The sequence below is a fragment of the Pelobates fuscus genome, chromosome 6 (genome assembly GCF_036172605.1).
Source record: "Pelobates fuscus isolate aPelFus1 chromosome 6, aPelFus1.pri, whole genome shotgun sequence".
Lineage (NCBI taxonomy): Eukaryota > Metazoa > Chordata > Amphibia > Anura > Pelobatidae > Pelobates > Pelobates fuscus.
The window spans coordinates 83822258-83841646 of NC_086322.1; the positions used below are offsets into that span (position 1 = coordinate 83822258).

General features: G+C 40.0%; 1 protein-coding gene across 1 annotated transcript in view; it reads left to right on the top strand.

Moving 5' to 3' along the window:
- The first annotated feature begins 9922 nt into the window (after positions 1–9922).
- GRXCR1 (glutaredoxin and cysteine rich domain containing 1) overlaps positions 9923–19389 on the top strand; it is an 88584-nt gene continuing 79117 nt past the window's right edge. Inside the window, exon 1 of the mRNA XM_063459924.1 lies at positions 9923–10309. Within this exon, the coding sequence (XP_063315994.1) occupies positions 9923–10309 (387 nt within the window). The remainder of the gene's footprint in view (positions 10310–19389) is intronic.

Genomic DNA, 19389 nt, shown 5'->3' on the forward strand with positions numbered 1-19389 from the left:
TGAAGCCCAAATGTGCAGGCAGAACATGTAAGACCATGTGATAATAAACAAAACACGAAACAGGCATCTAAATCAAAACAGAGGGGAATAGAAAGCCAACAGAATGATAACAAAGTAAACATAATTATCATGAATGGGCATAGAAAGCACATGTCATAAGCACTGCCTATGAATATTACCGCGAAATAGATAGCATCGGCTTTCACCAAACAACACACCAAAGTGTTTACATAAACCTATTGCAGTACACTACTAAGGGAGAGAGCCACTTACACAATCAGGGATAACTCCCAAGTGTAGAACAACGAGTCAGGTATAATGGGTGAGTGCCTATCCCCCTGGGTGGGCACAGTCTACCATGCTGCTGACTCACCGTATAGGCAAGATGAACAAAATAACTGCTGGAATAAACACCTATAAAACATAAACGGGACTATTCCGAGAACATACAAAATATGTACGCTTGCAATCAACACCCTCCTATGAAACAGGGAAGGTAAGCATATCCAGGTTGCAGGTAAATGCTATCTAACCCACAGTACTATATACAGAAATGCCAGGGAAGCGGTACATACCCTAGTATGCAGGGGAGTTAGGGTGTATGCCTATCCCCCAGGGTGGGCATCGCCATCCCCACTCTACCTCCGCAGGGTAAGCAGGTGCACAAAAATACTAAGAAAGATAAATATCAATAATGAAAACAGTTGTTGTCCCAGGCGCCAAATTGGAGAGCCCGGATAGCCCAAGGCTCCCCCACTTCCATGGCAAAGGTCCCATGGACATAAAGCCTAAGGTATCATAATGATCTTATACGATGTAGCGGACCCTCACAGTAACCTATATGTCACCACATGCTGAGTAATAGAGATGGTGCCACAACCCATAGGATGGGCACCAGCCTCCCACAACAGACAGTGTCAGGGTGAGCATATTCAGGAAAAGTATGTCATAGAAAAGCAGACAGTGAATACTTCTCATTCAACCCATTAAGGTGGACAGTTTGGAGAGTCCTGATCCAATATTGTTCCCTCTGCAGGAGCATCTTTTTGCGGTCACCTCCCCTTCTAGGCATGGGAACATGATCGATGGCCATCAATTTCATAGATGGAAGAGTATGGCCTAGTTCAAGGAAGTGTTTGGCAACCGGTAGTTCAGACTTCTTATCCCTATATGCCGTCCTGATGCTCGATCTGTGATTACGTATTCTTTCTCTCAAGGGTAGATCGGTCTTTCCGATGTAAGTCAACCCACACGGACACATTAACCTATAGACCACAAAGTCACTGGTGCACATCAGTCGGTGCTGTATTCGATAGCTGGTACCTGTGTGTGGATGGGTAAATGTTTTCCCTGGGATCATGTGCCCACAGGTTACACAACTCAGGCAACGATAGCATCCCAGGTTCTGCGACATTTTTTTCTGGTTCTCAGGTTCTGCGACATCTACTAGTCTTCACTTTTTATTTCTTTTATAACAGATCATTGGTGGTTGTTGGAAAATGTCCGGTAGAGTAGTATCATTTTTTAGTATTCTCCAGTTGTCACGGATGATTTCCATGAATTTTAATGATGATGTGGTATAAGTAGTGGGGAAGACCAATCTCTTGGGCTGTGCTGTGGACAGTGAAGGATCTACAGTTGTAAGGCACCTGTTGAGCGCTTTATGTAGCACATAACTGCTGTATCCCCGCTCCCGAAACTTGTTCCACATACCCTTAAGTTGTTCTTGAGCATTATTGAAATCAGAGTTATTACGCAGCACCCGGAGAAATTGTGAATACGGCAATGAATTTTTTAATGCTGTCGGATGGAAACTGTTTGCCTGTAATAGCGTGTTGCGATCTGTGGGTTAGGAGTACAGTGTATAGACCAGGCTGGAGTCCATACGTGTTATCCTGACATCCAGGAAGTCTACTGTAGATACATCCACCACCGCTGTAAGTTCTCTGTTGGACGTGCATAAGTTAATCTGTGCAATCATCCGTTCCACCTCCATTACATCCCCCCTGACTAACATAAAGATGTCGTCAATATAACGGACATATAATAGGATGCGATCTTTATAAGGTTCCAAGATGTAGTTAGTCTCAAAATTAAACATATAGCCATTTGCATACATGGGTGCCATCGCAGCACCCATGGATGTTCCTGCAATCTGTCTATACCACTCAGATTCGAATCTAAAATAGTTTTGAGACAGAACGATGTCCAATATTTCCAATGTGAATTCTATTGGAGGGCCACTGTAGTGTGCGGACATAGCTAGAATTGATCTCATTGCTTCAATCCCTTCTTGGTGCGGTATTACTGTATATAAACTCTTTACGTCACAAGTCACTAGGACTATAGGTCCAGAGGGTAACAGCATATCAGACAATCGCTTAATGAAGCTCGGAGTATCTTTAATACACGTCGGAAGATGTTCTATGGTCTCCTTAAATAAGTGGTCCAACCACTTTGCCAACGGTTCCAATACGCCCCCTATTGCGGATACAATGGGGCATCCAGGGGGTATCTCTTTATTCTTATGCACTTTGGGCAGTGTATATAACACTGGGGTTCTGGGTGCTGTTGACTGCAGATACGTGAATAGTTCCATGGAGATGTAATTGGAGTGCAGGCCTCGCACTAGGCAGGTTTCAATCAGACGGATAACCTGTTAAAGGGTCTTTTTGCAGCTTCAAATAGGTAGATTGATCTGAGAGTTGTCCCAAAATTTCGGAGCGGTAGTCAGAGTAGTTTTGAATGACAATACCGCCCCCCTTGTCGGCTGGTCTGATGACGATGTTTTTGTCACTAGCCAGTGACTTAATAATGGCTCGTTCCTTTTGTGTACAATTGGAGTGGTATGGAACACTTTCTTTCAGATGGTCAGATGACTCTTTTTGCACCGAACTTAGAAATGTTTTGATAGAAGCCTGATTGGGCATGGGCTCAAAAGTACTCTTTTTCTTAAATTGAGCAGACGTGGTAGAGCAGTCAGTGGATTTAGACTTAAAGAAATCCTTAAGTCTTAAGGAGCGACCAAACTTGTACAGTTCCACCTCCCAGTTTAACGGACTTGGTTTAGAGGTGGGAACAAAGGATAGTCCCTTGCTTAATAAGCTGACTTCATCTGTCGATAAAACTCTCGATGAGAGATTGAAGATGGGCGCTATCTCTGCTGTCGGGGGGGTCTGCCTCTTCCCCCAAAAGGTCCGCCCCTGCTGACCACGTCTTGTGATGTGTCTACGCCTGACACACCGTGTCTGCTCTGGTACCGTGTCCGTATACCCGTATCCTCTGATGATGATGTCCCTAAAAAAGGTTGTGATGTACCAATCGCACCACCCTGTTGTCGTACAGGCCTCTGTTCACGCTGATATTCTGATTCAGATGTAGATTCCCCAGAGGTTTTGTCAATAGTATATTGTCTCGGCTTTCTAATAGGTCTCCGTTTCTTTATGAAGTATGGTTGATCGTTCTTCCCACTCAACCATCTATACACTCGATGCTCCTTATAGTCTGCAGTTACCTTGTCTTGTTTTTCTCTTTTAAATCTTACAAGATCTGTTTTGTAATTCTAGATAAGAAGTCTGAACTACCGGTTGCCAAACACTTCCTTGAACTAGGCCATACTCTTCCATCTATGAAATTGATGGCCATCGATCATGTTCCCATGCCTAGAAGGGGAGGTGACCGCAAAAAGATGCTCCTGCAGAGGGAACTATATTGGATCAGGACTCTCCAAACTGTCCACCCTAATGGGTTGAATGATGTCAGGGTACCTGTGGTCTCTACCTCCGAAAGAGGTAGAGACTTAGCTGTTCCTTCATCCAGACGGCCTGATGGCTCCCTTCCCCACGGTCTATCCGGTCATGCAAGGCCGGCCGCGAGGGAGTGACTGCCTTTTACAGCATCTAGGCAGGAAGTTGTCATCAGGACACTCCTCCGGAACGACCTGTCACTCAATTGCTGCAGGACCAATCAGGACGCCTCGGAGGCGTGGTTACTGCTCTGAACAGGGTATTTAACAGAGCTTCTTTCATTAGCTCATTGCCCTGTCGTGGTTCTAGCTTGTTCTAGTCACTCAGTGCTTGTGTATTCTATTATCCCTTTTGGTTTTGACCCGGCTTGTTTACCTTACTCTGCTTATCTCTGTTACCCTTGATTCGGCTTGTCTCTCGCTTACCTGTCTTCTGTTACCCTCGACCTCGGCTTGTCTTTGACCATTCTATACTGTACTACTTACGTTAGTCCGGCCATTCTAAGGTCCGGTATACGTATCTGGCTACTGTTTGTACTCTGCGTGTTGGATCCCTGTCCCGATCCTGACAAATGAGAAGTATTCACTGTCTGCTTTTCTATGACATACTTTTCCTGAATATGCTCACCCTGACACTGTCTGTTGTGGGAGGCTGGTGCCCATCCTATGGGTTGTGGCACCATCTCTATTACTCAGCATGTGGTGACATATAGGTTACTGTGAGGGTCCGCTACATCGTATAAGATCATTATGATACCTTAGGCTTTATGTCCATGGGACCTTTGCCATGGAAGTGGGGGAGCCTTGGGCTATCCGGGCTCTCCAATTTGGCGCCTGGGACAACAACTGTTTTCATTATTGATATTTATCTTTCTTAGTATTTTTGCGCACCTGCTTACCCTGCGGAGGTAGAGTGGGGATGGCGATGCCCACCCTGGGGGATAGGCATACACCCTAACTCCCCTGCATACTAGGGTATGTACCGCTTCCCTGGCATTTCTGTATATAGTACTGTGTGTTAGATAGCATTTACCTGCAACCTGGATATGCTTACCTTCCCTGTTTCATAGGAGGGTATTGATTGCAAGCGTACATATTTTGTATGTACTCGGAATAGTCCTGTTTATGTTTTATAGGTGTTTATTCCAGCAGTTATTTTGTTCATCTTGCCTATACGGTGAGTCAGCAGCATGGTAGACTGTGCCCACCCAGGGGGATAGGCACTCACCCATTATACCTGACTCGTTGTTCTACACTTGGGAGTTATCCCTGATTGTGTAAGTGGCTCTCTCCCTTAGTAGTGTACTGCAATAGGTTTATGTAAACACTTTGGTGTGTTGTTTGGTGAAAGCCGATGCTATCTATTTCGCGGTAATATTCATAGGCAGTGCTTATGACATGTGCTTTCTATGCCCATTCATGATAATTATGTTTACTTTGTTATCATTCTGTTGGCTTTCTATTCCCCTCTGTTTTGATTTAGATGCCTGTTTCGTGTTTTGTTTATTATCACATGGTCTTACATGTTCTGCCTGCACATTTGGGCTTCAATGTATATATCTTATCAAAGACTGTAGGTGTACTACCCTTTCGCCAGTGCAGAGGATTGGTCAGATTGTTTGGGGTATACCCGTTAGACACATTACGCTTAAAGTTCTTCCAGCAATGTTGATGTTTGTTTTTAGTTGCTATGGACACATTGGTCGCATAGCAACACCCTCCCAATGAGGCTGCATCCCGGCCGATCACGTGACGTGGTAATGACGCCGACGCCACGTGATGACGTCACGTACGCACACGTGACCAACGGCAGAACCCGCGCGTTTTTCGGACCGGACAGACAGGGAGTGGGAGTTAATTCCGGTGGTGGGTAAGTTAATTGCTTGTTCTCTTATTTGTATATAAGTGTGTATTTGTACTGTATGTATTAGTCCTGATGAAAGTCTGTGTATAGCAGACTGAAACGTCGATTTTTTTTATCCTGTAAACTATTAAAAGTTAAATCTTAAATTGGAGTCCTGAGAGTGCTATCATCTCTACAATTTTCTAAATTTTTGCTTGACAAGCACCGGGCAAGTAACTTTTACTTTATGGAGTGCAAGATTATTTTCCATTTATATATATATATATATATATATATATATATATATATATATATAATATGTATTAATCTTCTTTTAAATACAGATTTCAATCGGACTTATCCCACTTGGGGGTGTTTGCACCCCGAACGTGACATTTCTGGCTTTGGTCTGGTGGTCTTTGCTTGCAGTAAAATTTAAGTTTACAATTTGAAGTTGTCCTCTACCGCCACCACCATGTTCTTCCTACAGACTTTGTTTGGCTCCTGGTTCATCTGCCATAAGTGCTGTATCTAACGTGGGTGCGAGAGCACAAAACTGTAGTACAGTTTCAAGAAGCCAAGCATGTGCCTTTTTGTGGAGATTTATGTTGATTTGGCTGCAAGAGCACCGTGGCACTTATACTACAAATGTGAGTGCAGGATCGTGGATTATATATACATATTTACATTTATTCATTGCTCTAATTTCCAGAGAAGTGAATGTTCTCCTTTAAGGGGAGTTATTATTGTAAGAATTAAAGACACAGAAAAAAAGTGATGTGAATGACATGTAATCCCTGTGGAGGTTGTGGGTATAGGCCACAACTCTCACCTTTTATTGAATTTATAGCTGGTTCCCATTAGTCTGTATGATCTATTGTACATAAACTGTCATGAGAGTAGATGATTGCTTCCATATCTTTGCTCATATGTATAACAAATACAAGTGTATATAAAAGCTGTAGAGGATGCATGTATATTATGCCTTTCATGGGTTCTGGAGACAATGTAATAAACCACAAGACAGAAGGTCGAGTGGTTTATGATTATCTCCAGAACACAGATTATCATATAAATTCAGTATTAAGTTCCATCAAGGTTCTAATAACATATTGATTTTGTTTATCACCGATCTCATCACCGACTGATCTCATTATTTTCTTTCCTGGATATTGTAATACTTGCTGTTATCCAAAACTGTCAGGTGATCTGTACAAGTGCTCATCGTCTGCCTATGGTAGACATTCTTTATGAATAAACATCACAAAAAATACAACACAAGTAAAGAGCTTTATGACTCACAACTTATTATGTTTTACTGTTTTTTTAAACTTTTTCATATAAATGTTTTGGTTTTATGTAGTTATTCCATGCCATATGGTGAATAAAATGAATTGGATGTAAAATGTAAGAAATCGAAAGTCAATTTTCTCAATTATAAAACTTACAGAGACATTGAAATAATAGGAGAAATCAATGTATATTGGCTTATTGCAAAAATAGGGAAAGATGATAAAAAACATTTTACTGATACTTTTGACAATGTGGGACACGATATAGATTTACAAGAATTATTTAACTTGCTTTATAAAAATAGCCTATACATATCCTATGAGATTTTACAAGTCTGTTTAATATACATTCATGCACAAGATTCTGAGAAGCTTAAAATTTAAAATCAAATCTCCTTTTAAACATGACATACAGCAACTGCAAATTTAATTGAGCCAAGCTTATTTGAATTCATCGAATTCCTCTGAGTGCTAATGGGTTCCAATTACCTGCAGAAAACATCACTTAACAAAATAAAAGCAAAAAGTAACTTTGCGTAAGTATAAATGTCGTGAAAGTTTGACCGTTCAGCAATTTAAAAAACTCCCAGTGATCAATTCTTTAAGATACAATATATACAGAAATAATATAATAATTACTGAAGTAGATTCTGTAAAACAGCTGTGCTAGACTTTTCAATTGCACTGGGTTAGGCAGTTCTGCTATTATGAGCAGTTGCTTGGAGTCTCAATATATTATCTGGCGAAAAAAATTAATACATTGATACATAAGTGCAAATTCCATACAAAATTTTGTATTTGTCTATTTATCAAACGCTCTTGAAAAAGTCCAAACTGCTGATTCTTGAAACGCGTTGGGTTATTCTTCATTTCCAGTGTGACTGTGGCCAGAGGAGATACGAAGGACGACTGCAAAGATAGGCCTCTAGAGTGGTATCCATGACACTAGGTTACCAGGTTGACGGACTGTACCTAAGCCCACACTGGCACTGTGAGTGCAAATATGCTTCTGCACACTGTATTTTCTTATGTGCCTTTATGTTTGTAAGTGCTATGTACATTTATTTTTATCTTCAAAGTTGTTAATAAATTATTATATAATATATATTTTCTCTATTCTGTTTCATATATATATATATATATATATATATATATATATATATATATATATATATATGTATCTTCTGAATGAGTTTTCTCCCATCAAAAAAAATATAAGCATGGTATATTGGTAATAATTAATATCCTAATATCCTTACATTTAAGTAAGTGATAATATACTTACTTGGGTGGAAACTATTTGAAGCACTTTATATTCTGTATTTCACTTTATAAACTATTTTCACTAAAATCTATTAGTAACCTTGGATGTTTTGTTGTTTTATGATTCTTTTTGGAGAGAGTATAGTAAGCTGACTGTGGGATTTACTTTTCATTTTTCTTATTTAGTGTTTTTGTTTCAAGTAGTCAACTGTTTGGATTTGCATATGTATCACACAGAAAACTTACTGGATTCTCTACGATCTGCCTTAGTCGGAGACTAATAAATTTACATGCTTTTTACAGCCGATTTACCACCTGAATTGCTGAAATTCTAAACACGACAACATATTACCCAAATAATCCATTTATTCTTTAGAACACTAGTGCGTATAGGCAAATGTAAGCTCTTTAGTAGTAGTTTGCCGGTAACCCGTTAGCCTAATGCCCTGTGCAAACTTGTGGGCTCTGTAAAGTCACGGATAGAAACTGAGGATTCCGATAAGTGGATGACCAGATTCCACGCACTGAGCAGCTGTCCCGCATCCAATCCAAACCTTCTTCTGGAAGAAATATACCATGTATATTTTGGTCACCCACTTCATGTAATGACTCCTAAACACATGGAAACTCTTCTGTTATTTTTTTTATTTGCTAATCACGCTGTGGATGATTTAAGATAATAAACATTTAATGAATATTTGGGGGAGATTAACATATGACTATTTTTATTGGCCTTTAGGGAGAGTTGGTGTAAATTGTCACTTAATATCTGGGGGTTTTCAGTGCAATTTATGAAATGTACTGTTTTAAAAATAGTAATAGCTATAATTTTGTTTGGTGACTCAAAAAATCAATCAATCAATCAATCAATTTATCTATCCATTACCTTTTTAGCCATAAAACTGTCATGTTTCACTCCTCTTTTTCAAAACACTGTGAAATGGATATCTCTGAGAATTTTTTTTAGAATATAGGTAGAGAAAAAAATTGGCACTATCTGGACTAATTTAAATAAAAATAAATACATGTAATCTATCTATAATAGCTATAATAAAATACATTTTTATTACACTTTGATAAATCCCCCTGGTTGTTTTCTACATCTTCTTTATTGTTTTTTTTTTTTTTTTTTACCAGAATATAGAAAGCTATGGTAGATTTACAACTTCCTATAGGAGAAAATAGTTTTAATTTTATTTTAAAAAAATATATATAAAAAAATACAAATGTTAAAGTAATGTAAACTTAGATTAGAAATGTAGAAAAATATGTTGCAGGTATAAAAAGCTTTGAATGTACATCTATGGTGTTCTTATATGAACGTAATAAAGACGCAATTAATGATTATTATTATTATTATAGCCATTTATATAGCGCCAATATATTCTGTAGCGCTTTACAATGTAATTAATAAGTGAATGAAGTTAATGTGCATAGATACATTTTATTATTTTTTGTCTGATGATCTAATTTCTCCGTATTTTACTTGACTGCACTTGAGCTGCTCTGAAAGTGCACAGTGGGCCTTTCATAATTAATTAAATGTATCAATTTACAGGTTTTAGTTTAAAGGTAACCATAGCACACTGTCATTCATTATTAATCACACTGCTTCAGAGTAAGGCATACCCTTTTCAAAGTAGCCCTTGTTTCCTTATGGGTTCTACTGACACCAGAAATTGTTTTTCTATTGTTGTGAGTGTCACAAACTGGCAGGAAAGGTGACAGTTTGGAGCTGAACAATGTAAACTATTTTGTTTTTAATTGATGGAGGGAGCAATGCTAAACATGCAAATGAAGCCGGAAGGGGAGAGGCATCAAAGAAAAGTCAGGTTTAGGATAGCTTCATCTCATAGTGGAAGAGTTCTGAAAGAAGTCTATACAGATGGAGACTCCTTGGACTCTGAATGTGCCAGCAGCTGTGAGACTGACCAAAACAGCTTACCAAGTGAAACGGATGGGCATCAGAATGGTTTTTTAGGTTCGGAATGTGATGAAAGTGAAAATGAGCCCGATGACCTTCTTGTCCTTGCCAGAGCCACCAAAGACCGGGGATTTGGAACCAAAAGAGTGAACATACTCAGTAAAAATGGCACAGTCAGAGGAGTTAAGCATAAAGTCAGTGCTGGGCAAGCCTTGTTTGACAATTTGGCAAAGGTTTTCCAGGTGAGCAATTAACTACATAATTCTATGATTATGTCTCATTCTTATTTGATATGGGTGTTACCATGATATGTTTACAAATATGTATCTAGGGGAGTTTAGTGGTTACAGTAAATGATTTTGTAATCCTGCTATTTTAACTGTTATTGTTGAAGGCAAGGATCTGGCTAGCTCCTGCGAGGGCTGAAACATTGCTGTGTGTTTCCTTTAAAACTGCACAAGTGGGATTTTATGAGTGCCAGGTCTTCTTTACTTGACTATTTTACTGTGACGTTTGCTATTCTGGATCAGTTAGCAGCATGTTAGACTGGTTCCCTCTCCCAAAATGTGCCTGCTGTCTCTATTGTATTTTATATAGTTTCTACCTGTCTCTCTGCCTGCCATATGTGCCCACCTGTCTGTCTATCTAGATAGTCCATCCACATATTCATCCGCCTGTCTGCCCATCCATCCAGCCATCCAGATGTGCATAAAATATGATCAACGAGAAACCAGGCATTTTTAAATATTACTTACATTATTGTGTGAGTTTGATCAGTTAGACTGCAATGTATTTCCATCTAAAAAAATATATTTTAGCGGGAGAGGCTCTTTTCCCAAGAGCTCTATTCGCAGAAACTTTATTATAAATGACTTGGATCAAGTTGAGCTCCTGAAGAGAAATACTGTTCAGTTTAACAGAAGATTCATGTTGTTCCTCTAAATGGATCCATGAAATCAGAGATTGAAGGTAGCGTTATTTAATTTTCAGAAGCTGGGTATTTGCTTTTAAACTTTGGCGCTCAGAACATTCTCCTACATTGAGTGGTTGTCCCACGCTACCTACAGTTACTTATAATTGCATCAATTTGAACTCTGATAGGGTGTCCACTATTGAAGTTCCAATCTCTTCTAACGGTTTAATTCACAGCCTTTTGTAATGGAACTATTGCTTTGTTCATGGGTGTTGTCTAATGAATGGCACTGCTGCTATTTGAAGAACTGCATATATCACATTCACATTTTTTAATGTTTGAAACTACTGCTAATGCTGAAATACTCTTATGTACATTAAACTCATGCTATTCAAGAGTTTATAGGGTATGTTTATCTAGAATTGGGGGAAAGGTGCCTGCTATGTCCTAGTCTACCCAGAACTCAATAAAAGAAGTTGCAAACTGCAGACTGTTATAGTCAATACAGGTAATTTAAAGGTAATTGTAATTTTCCCTTTTATTTATTTTTTTCCGGATCAAGATTTGTTTTTGTTACGACTTTAATCCATACTCTGTCTAGGTGTAGTATTAAATGGTAATGGAAATAGACATTGAATTAAACAGCTTGCTGGGCATTATTTCACCATAATGTATGACTCACTGGCCCTTTATTTAATGTTTTCTATTTTCACAGAACCTACAAGTTAAATACAAACATTATGTTATCATTAATGTTGCCTTTACATTGGTTCGAATCTTGTCTCTCATGTCAATACAGCTACAAATCAATTTATAACCTACAGGCTCCAAACAAATGAATATGCTTTAAAATACATTATTTATTTAGAACTTTCTCTGAAACAGCAGACGCAAAACCATCAGATAGGGATATGGTAATGAATTAGGTTGGGTATAACATATGTTACCTAAGCTTTGTAAATATTCATGAACACAAGTTCCCTGCAACCAATTTGATAAATGGAATGGAGTTACATCCTCTACAGTATACTGAGCTGACCCACATTGATATATCTTTCCTTACCCGACCTAGGAAAGATGTTTGCGAGCCTGTTTACATTTATATATGCTTTTTTCTGGAAGACATATTGCACAATATTATTGCTAATATTACTGATATTATTAGTTCTGTTTGTGCACTGTGGATTGTAAAACCCCAGACAGACTAAGTAACTAGGCAAATTGCACAGACAGAGTTCACCACTGCAGGTTCTTCTGTAGTAATGTGTGTGCAGTTACAAAGTTGAGAAATTGCCTTATTGTGATGGTAATAGTGAAAGTGAAACAAGATATATGTTATCATACGTTAAATGTTTCTTTCAGGAGTAGATTATGCTGAACGAAATATATCATTGAAGTGAGTTCTAGTGCTTTGTAGATTGTTAGAAAAGTGTTTGGCCCTCCGTATCCACTGTGAATGGTATGTGTTGAGAGAGGTGGCACTTACACATGCAGACTAAAAGAGAGATGTGGGGGTATAAAGTTTCAGTAGGTAAAGATTTACAATGCACAAAACAGTAAAGAGTATAGAGACACACACAAAATGGAAGGGTTTAAAACACAACATATATCTGATTGAAATTACCTGAGATAAAGTAGCAATATTAATTTGACCTTCTGGAAAAGAAAAACAAAAGTATCAAGGCTAAATAACTATAGAGGATCATGAATATATACATGTTTATTGTGTGAAAAAATAAATAAAAAGTTAGATAGATAGATATACATGTTTATTGTGTGAAAAAAAAGATAGATAGATAGATAGATATACATGTTTATTGTGTGGAAAAAAACCCAAAAGGATAGATAGATAGATAGATATACATTTTTATTGTGTGATATAAGTGTATAGAGATCACTGAGAATGGAGAAGACGTGTAATAACTTGCCTTAGGGCTGGTCCCTACTCAGGAGGTCTAAGTGTTTTAGACCACTTATTCCATTACAGTAGGAACCAATACTATATGCACATCAAACTGGTCCTACCTACACAGACAGCTTATCTACCACTCTAGTACATTACTCACTGTGTTTATGGGATATTAGATCACATATATTGTCTTTATCTCATGCTGTATCTCATGCAGTATCTCATGCAGAGGGGGCATGGCTGCCACCTAGGGTCTGGCGCTTTAACAATAAATGAAACATTTACAAAATGATACAGGAACAATAGGTAGACAAGGACCCTGCTCAAATAAGCTTGGGGTCTAGACATGAGCTCATTCTTATAAGAATGGAGACATGATGATTTAAAGTACCGTATATACTCGAGTATAAGCCGACCCGAATATAAGCCGAGGCCCCTAATTTTACCCCCAAAAACTGGGAAAACTTATTGACTCGAGTATAAGACTAGGGTGGGAAATGCAGCAGCTACTGGTAAATTTCTAAATAAAATTAGATCCTAAAAAAAATATATTAATTGAATATTTATTTACAGTGTGTGTATAATGAATGCAGTGTGAGTGTATGAATGCAGTGTGAGTGTATGAATGCAGCGTGTGTGTATGAGTGCAGCGTGTGTGTATGAGTGCAGCGTGTGTATGAGTGCAGTGTGTGTATGAATGCAGTGTGTGTGTATGAATGCAGTGTGTGTATGAGTGCAGTGTGTGTGTGTATGAATGCAGTGTGTGTGTACGAGTGTAGTGTGTGTGTATGAATGCAGTGGGTGTATGAATGCAGTGTGTGTGTATGAGTGCAGTGTGTGTATGAATGCAGTGTGTGTGTATGAATGCAGTGTGTGTGTATGAGTGCAGTGTGTGTGTATGAATGCAGTGTGTGTGTGTATGAGTGCAGTGTGTGTGTGTATGAGTGCAGTGTGTGTGTGTGTATGAGTGCAGTGTGTATGTATGAGTGCAGTGTGTGTGTGTATGAGTGCAGTGTGTGTATGAGTGCAGTGTGTGTGTGTGTGTTGCAGAGCCTTGGTGGGGGGTGGGCAATTTTTTTTATATTTTTCATTTTTTTATTATTATTTATTATTATTTTTTATTTAATTTCATTATTATTATTTTTTATTATTATTTAATTTAATTATTATTATTAATATATATTTTTTTCGTCCCCCCTCCCTGCTTGATATATGGCAGGGAGGGGGCTCTCCTTCCCTGGTGGTCCAGCATTGGCAGTTCAGTGGGGTGGAGTGGGGGGCTGACAGAGAGTTTACTTACCTCTCCTGCAGCTCCTGTCAGCTCCCTCCTCCTCCGCGCCGTCCGTTCAGCTCTTCTGTCAGCTCACACTCTAAGTCTAAGAGATTTACACTGGGAGCTGACCGAGGTGCTGAACGGACGGCGCGGAGGAGAAGGGAGCTGACAGGAGCTGCAGAACAGGTAAGTAAACTCTCTGCCAGCCCCCAGTCTGTATTAAGGCAATGTAAATTGCCATAATACAGACTATTGACTCGAGTATAAGCCGAGTTGGGGTTTTTCAGCACAAAAAATGTGCTGAAAAACTCGGCTTATACTCGAGTATATACGGTATTTGGTGAATATGCAGTTTTTGATTAAAATCTTGGCCACAGATGTTTACATGTTCGAACCCTATGAAGCTGATCAAGTGGTAGCAGGCAGCAGCAATTGTAGATATGTAGTGAGTTGGTGTCTACTACTTCAAATATATAAAAAGAAGTGAAACTCACAGCCTTCAAGCTGAAATACAATAAGAAACTGTTACTGCTTACCTCTTTTTATCCTTTGGCACAGATTTTGCATGATTATTTTTTTCTTCAAATTTCTTATTGATTCCTTTATCAAAATGTTACAATATTACCAATTACAAGCACCAGCACTTATTTTTAATTCTTAAAAGTCAAAACATCTTTCTGTCACATTCTGGGGTGTTTGCATATTTTGCTAAAACTCTGCCATGGTAACTTTGCACTTATAGTGGAGGCCTGGGCATGCAGGGAAGGCTAGTTTTATCCAGTGGCTCTTCTTCAACCTCTGGTGCATCATCTGGCAGGAGACAACAAGAGATCATGGGAGTCTTCATAGATCAGTGGCGGACTGCCCCCCCCCCCCGAGATTCTCCCCTGCCGGCTAATGCAGGGCTGGCATTGCCCAAGTGCCAGCCCTGCATTGTGCCTGCAGACCGGGGAGGGAGATCAGTGATCTCCCTCCCCGGTCCGCAGGCACATTACTGACAGCCGACCGGCAGGGGAGGCAGAGAGGACCCGGGAGCTGTTACCAGCAGCTCCTCCGGGTCCTCCGCTCGCGAGATTTGGAGCATTGCCGCGGTTACCACGGCAACGCTCCAAATCTCGCGAGAGTGAACTCTAGCCCTGGAGCGTGGGCTAGAGTTCACTCCTACCACTGGGACCACCAATGAATCCCCACTGGGACCACCAGGGAACGAAAGATGTCCCCCCTCCTCCCAGTAAAGGTAAGAAGGGAGGGGGGGACATAACATTTATATTTATTTACAAATATTTATATTTATATATATTTATTAACACACACACACATTAAAAAAAATCTTTCTTATTATACACACACACACATTGCCCCTGCCCCCCATACACATACACATTGCCCCTGCCCCCCATACACACACACACACACACACACACACATTGCCCCTGCCCCCCATACACATACACATTGCCCTTGCCCCCCATACACACACACACACACACACACACATTGCCCCTGCCCCCCATACACACACACACACACATTGCCCCTGCCCCCATACACACACACATTGCCCCTGCTCCCCATACACACACACACACACATTGCCCCTGCCCCCATACACACACACATTGCCCCTGCTCCCCATACACACACACACACACATTGCCCCTGCCCCCATACACACACACACACACACACACATTGCCCCTGCCCCCCATACACACACACACACACACACACACATTGCCCCTGCCCCCATACACACACACATTGCCCCTGCCCCCCATACACACACACATTGCCCCTGCCCCCCCCACACACACACACATTGCCCCTGCCCCCCATACACCCACACACACACATTGCCCCTGCCCCCATACACCCCCACACACACATTGCCCCTGCCCCCATACACACACACACACATTGCCCCTGCCCCCCATACACACACACACATTGCCCCTGCCCCCCATACACCCACACACACACATTGCCCCTGCCCCCCATACACCCACACACACACATTGCCCCTGCCCCCCATACTACACCCACACACACACATTGCCCCTGCCCCCCATACACACACACACACACACATTGCCCTTGCCCCCATACACACACACATTGCCCCTGCCCCCCATACACACACATACACACATTGCCCCTGCCCCCCATAAACACATTGCCCCCATATACACATACACTGCCCCCCATAAACACATTGCCCCCACACACATACATTTCCCCACACATACACTGCAATACACACACACAATGTAACTGTCACACACACATACTGACCCACACACACACTGCACCCCTGACATATACTGCCGCCCTCACGTACAAACTGCAACCTTCACACACACACTGCTAATACACTGCCCCCCTCACACACACACACACACTGCACCCCTCACACATTGCACCACTCACACATACCACTGCTCCTCTGCCCTACTACAGCCCCATTTCCCAGAGGACCTCAGGTAAGTTGTCAAACAGTTCTTAAACAGTTTGACTACTTACTCTGGGAGGGGGTCTTGGCATTATTGGCACTATAACCACTACACTGAGCTGTAGTGGTTATTGTGTCTGGATTATTTATTTAAAAAATCTACAAGTGCCCCTCCCGAGATCAGGCTCTGGATCCGCCACTGTCATAGATAATGCCTTTTTCCTCAAAGTAGCTACATGTGACTGTTGGGGGGGGAATTACAGAACTTCAACAGCGGTAGTTGCGTGTTAGGATTGGCCTGACCCTAACACACAAACCAAGGTATATGCAAGGAAGATATGCTTACTGGTCCTTAGAGTGTCCGGTCTAGCACTGAGATTAGAGTCAGAAAGTCTGGAAGCAGACACAGAATAAACGTTAACAAGCCGAAGTGAGGGATTACAGCGGTATTAAAAAATAAAAAGTTCTGAGTTCTAGATGAAGAATGGTCAGCCAAGCCAAGGTCAGAAAACAGAATAATAAGTAATATAAAAATCACTCTCAGGTAAAAAGAAACCAAAACAGGGCAAGGGACAAGGACAACCAGGAAGTATACATACCTTGTACTGGGTTGTGATTGGTTACAGAGGGCCATGATGTCACAAAAGTGTAAATATCATCATCAAAAAATGCCACAAAGACTGACATTATAAAGGGAGACCAGTGGGAAGGTTCCATGTCATATATGATTTCATAATGAGGCACCAGGAAGCCAGTGAGTGTGCATCAGAACACAGAAGATACATGACTTTCATGATAGCACTACACCACAGAGGACAGGTATTGTTACACTGCGTCTTTTGTTGAATTTTGTCAGGCATAGGAAAAATGCATAAGGCAAAGTAGTGCCTACTTTGCTTTAGTATATCTTTTGATTGTGTTGGAATTTCTGTGATTTCCAACACAGTTAAAATTAGTATTTCATTATGATTTTTATCTTTATGAAATATTCAGTTGTTTTCGGGGATATACAAATCCGCTTAAAATCGTACATATTAAGTACTAATATATTACCGGTATAATTATTTACAGTCACTACTACACATTATGTGTCATCCCTTCCAATCACATTAGCAACAAATTCCAAACACTATAGGAATGAAGGACTTTTATATGAACTTACAATTCAGATTGTGCTTTCTGGTTCCTGCACAATTCCTATATCTAATGTCTCTCTCTTTAAGTGACAGAAGAGCTGGAAAACAGCTGATGTTACACTAGTAGGTCATTCAATGCTTGCCAGGATATGTACCCGGTTGTGATGATTGCATAAATACTGTTGGTCCAGTGGTACAGCTTGCAATAGATTTGGACAGATTCACACTACCTTAGCTCTAGATGAAATTGAATTAAAAAAAGCTTAAATACACTGCAGAATCTTCATTTTCTGAGGAGATTACTACCACTTTTCTTACCTGCCACAGATCCCTACAGTCCATGCTACAAATTCTTTGGTGTAAGGACATTGATTATTGTTGGGACATCTCTAGATTGTTTTTGTGTCACCATGATGTATATGACCATCAAATGCAAGGTGCACTAGAACAAGACACAACCGTCCGAAGATTGGGCCCTATGCCTGATCTAGTGGCCTTGCTTACAGTTCCTTTTAAAAAGGCCTTGCATTAATAGGACCTATTTTAAGACCCCCCCCCCCCCCCCACACACACACACACATCTTGAAGGTGTAATTCCATATCTTAACTTTTGGGGCTGGATATCTACTCTTGAGAAGTAACCTCTCACATGTTGCATTTATCTGGCTCTTAGTTGGAAACCTTATAAACCTTCAGAGGCCACTGGTAATGTGTCTGCTATGTATGTGTTTCTTAAATTTGAAAACCCCTTTTGAAAATTCCATTTGTATTGCTTTGCTAAATATTGCTTATTGATGTTTCAATAAACATGCTATTTGAATGAATTATCTTAGCTTTACTGCATTTGCTCTATTCTTCACACATGAGGAATGAGATATAAATACAATTTAAAAAATGACCTGTAATGGTTTGAAACTAGCAAAGATTGTTAACTTGTTGATTTATTATTATTTTTAAGTCCTTACAAATATGAATGATATAATCACTCTGCGTCTCTATTATTCACAACTACGGGGTCAATCTCTGTCTTTGGTAGACATTATATGAGAAATAAACATAACACAATAAATGGTGACAAGTCTTGTCCTTACTTTTCACATAAAGCATGCTGGTTCTGTCTCCAATAATTAGTGGTACAACCTCAGAAACAACAGCAAAGGTCAAGCCTAGAACTTTGAGTATAATACAAACTATAATACACACTGAATTGAACTTAGGAGGGAAAGCATATTTAGGAAACAAAGATAAATGATACTGTAAGGTTTGTGAACCTCATCCGAACCTTTACATGTATTTACAAAATAATTGTACCTAGCAGAACCACTACACCCAGGATACCTGATTGAGATAAAGTGGACTGAGTGACTCTAATGGTTCTTTAAAGATTTAGCAGATTACATCATTATACTATTCATATGTAGCAAAAACAGGGTAAACATTGCAAAAAAGGAGGATAAATAAACACTGTATACTCTCCCTACGCTGACTGCAGTGTGCAAAGAATAGAACGTTTAACAACAGAGCAATTAACATTGGCAGAGATCTGATATGCCGGAACACAGTTGCTGGATATAGAGTTTGAATTTCTCATTTAATTTTTTTTCCATATTACAAATACATGCTTATTAACCCCTTCAGGACG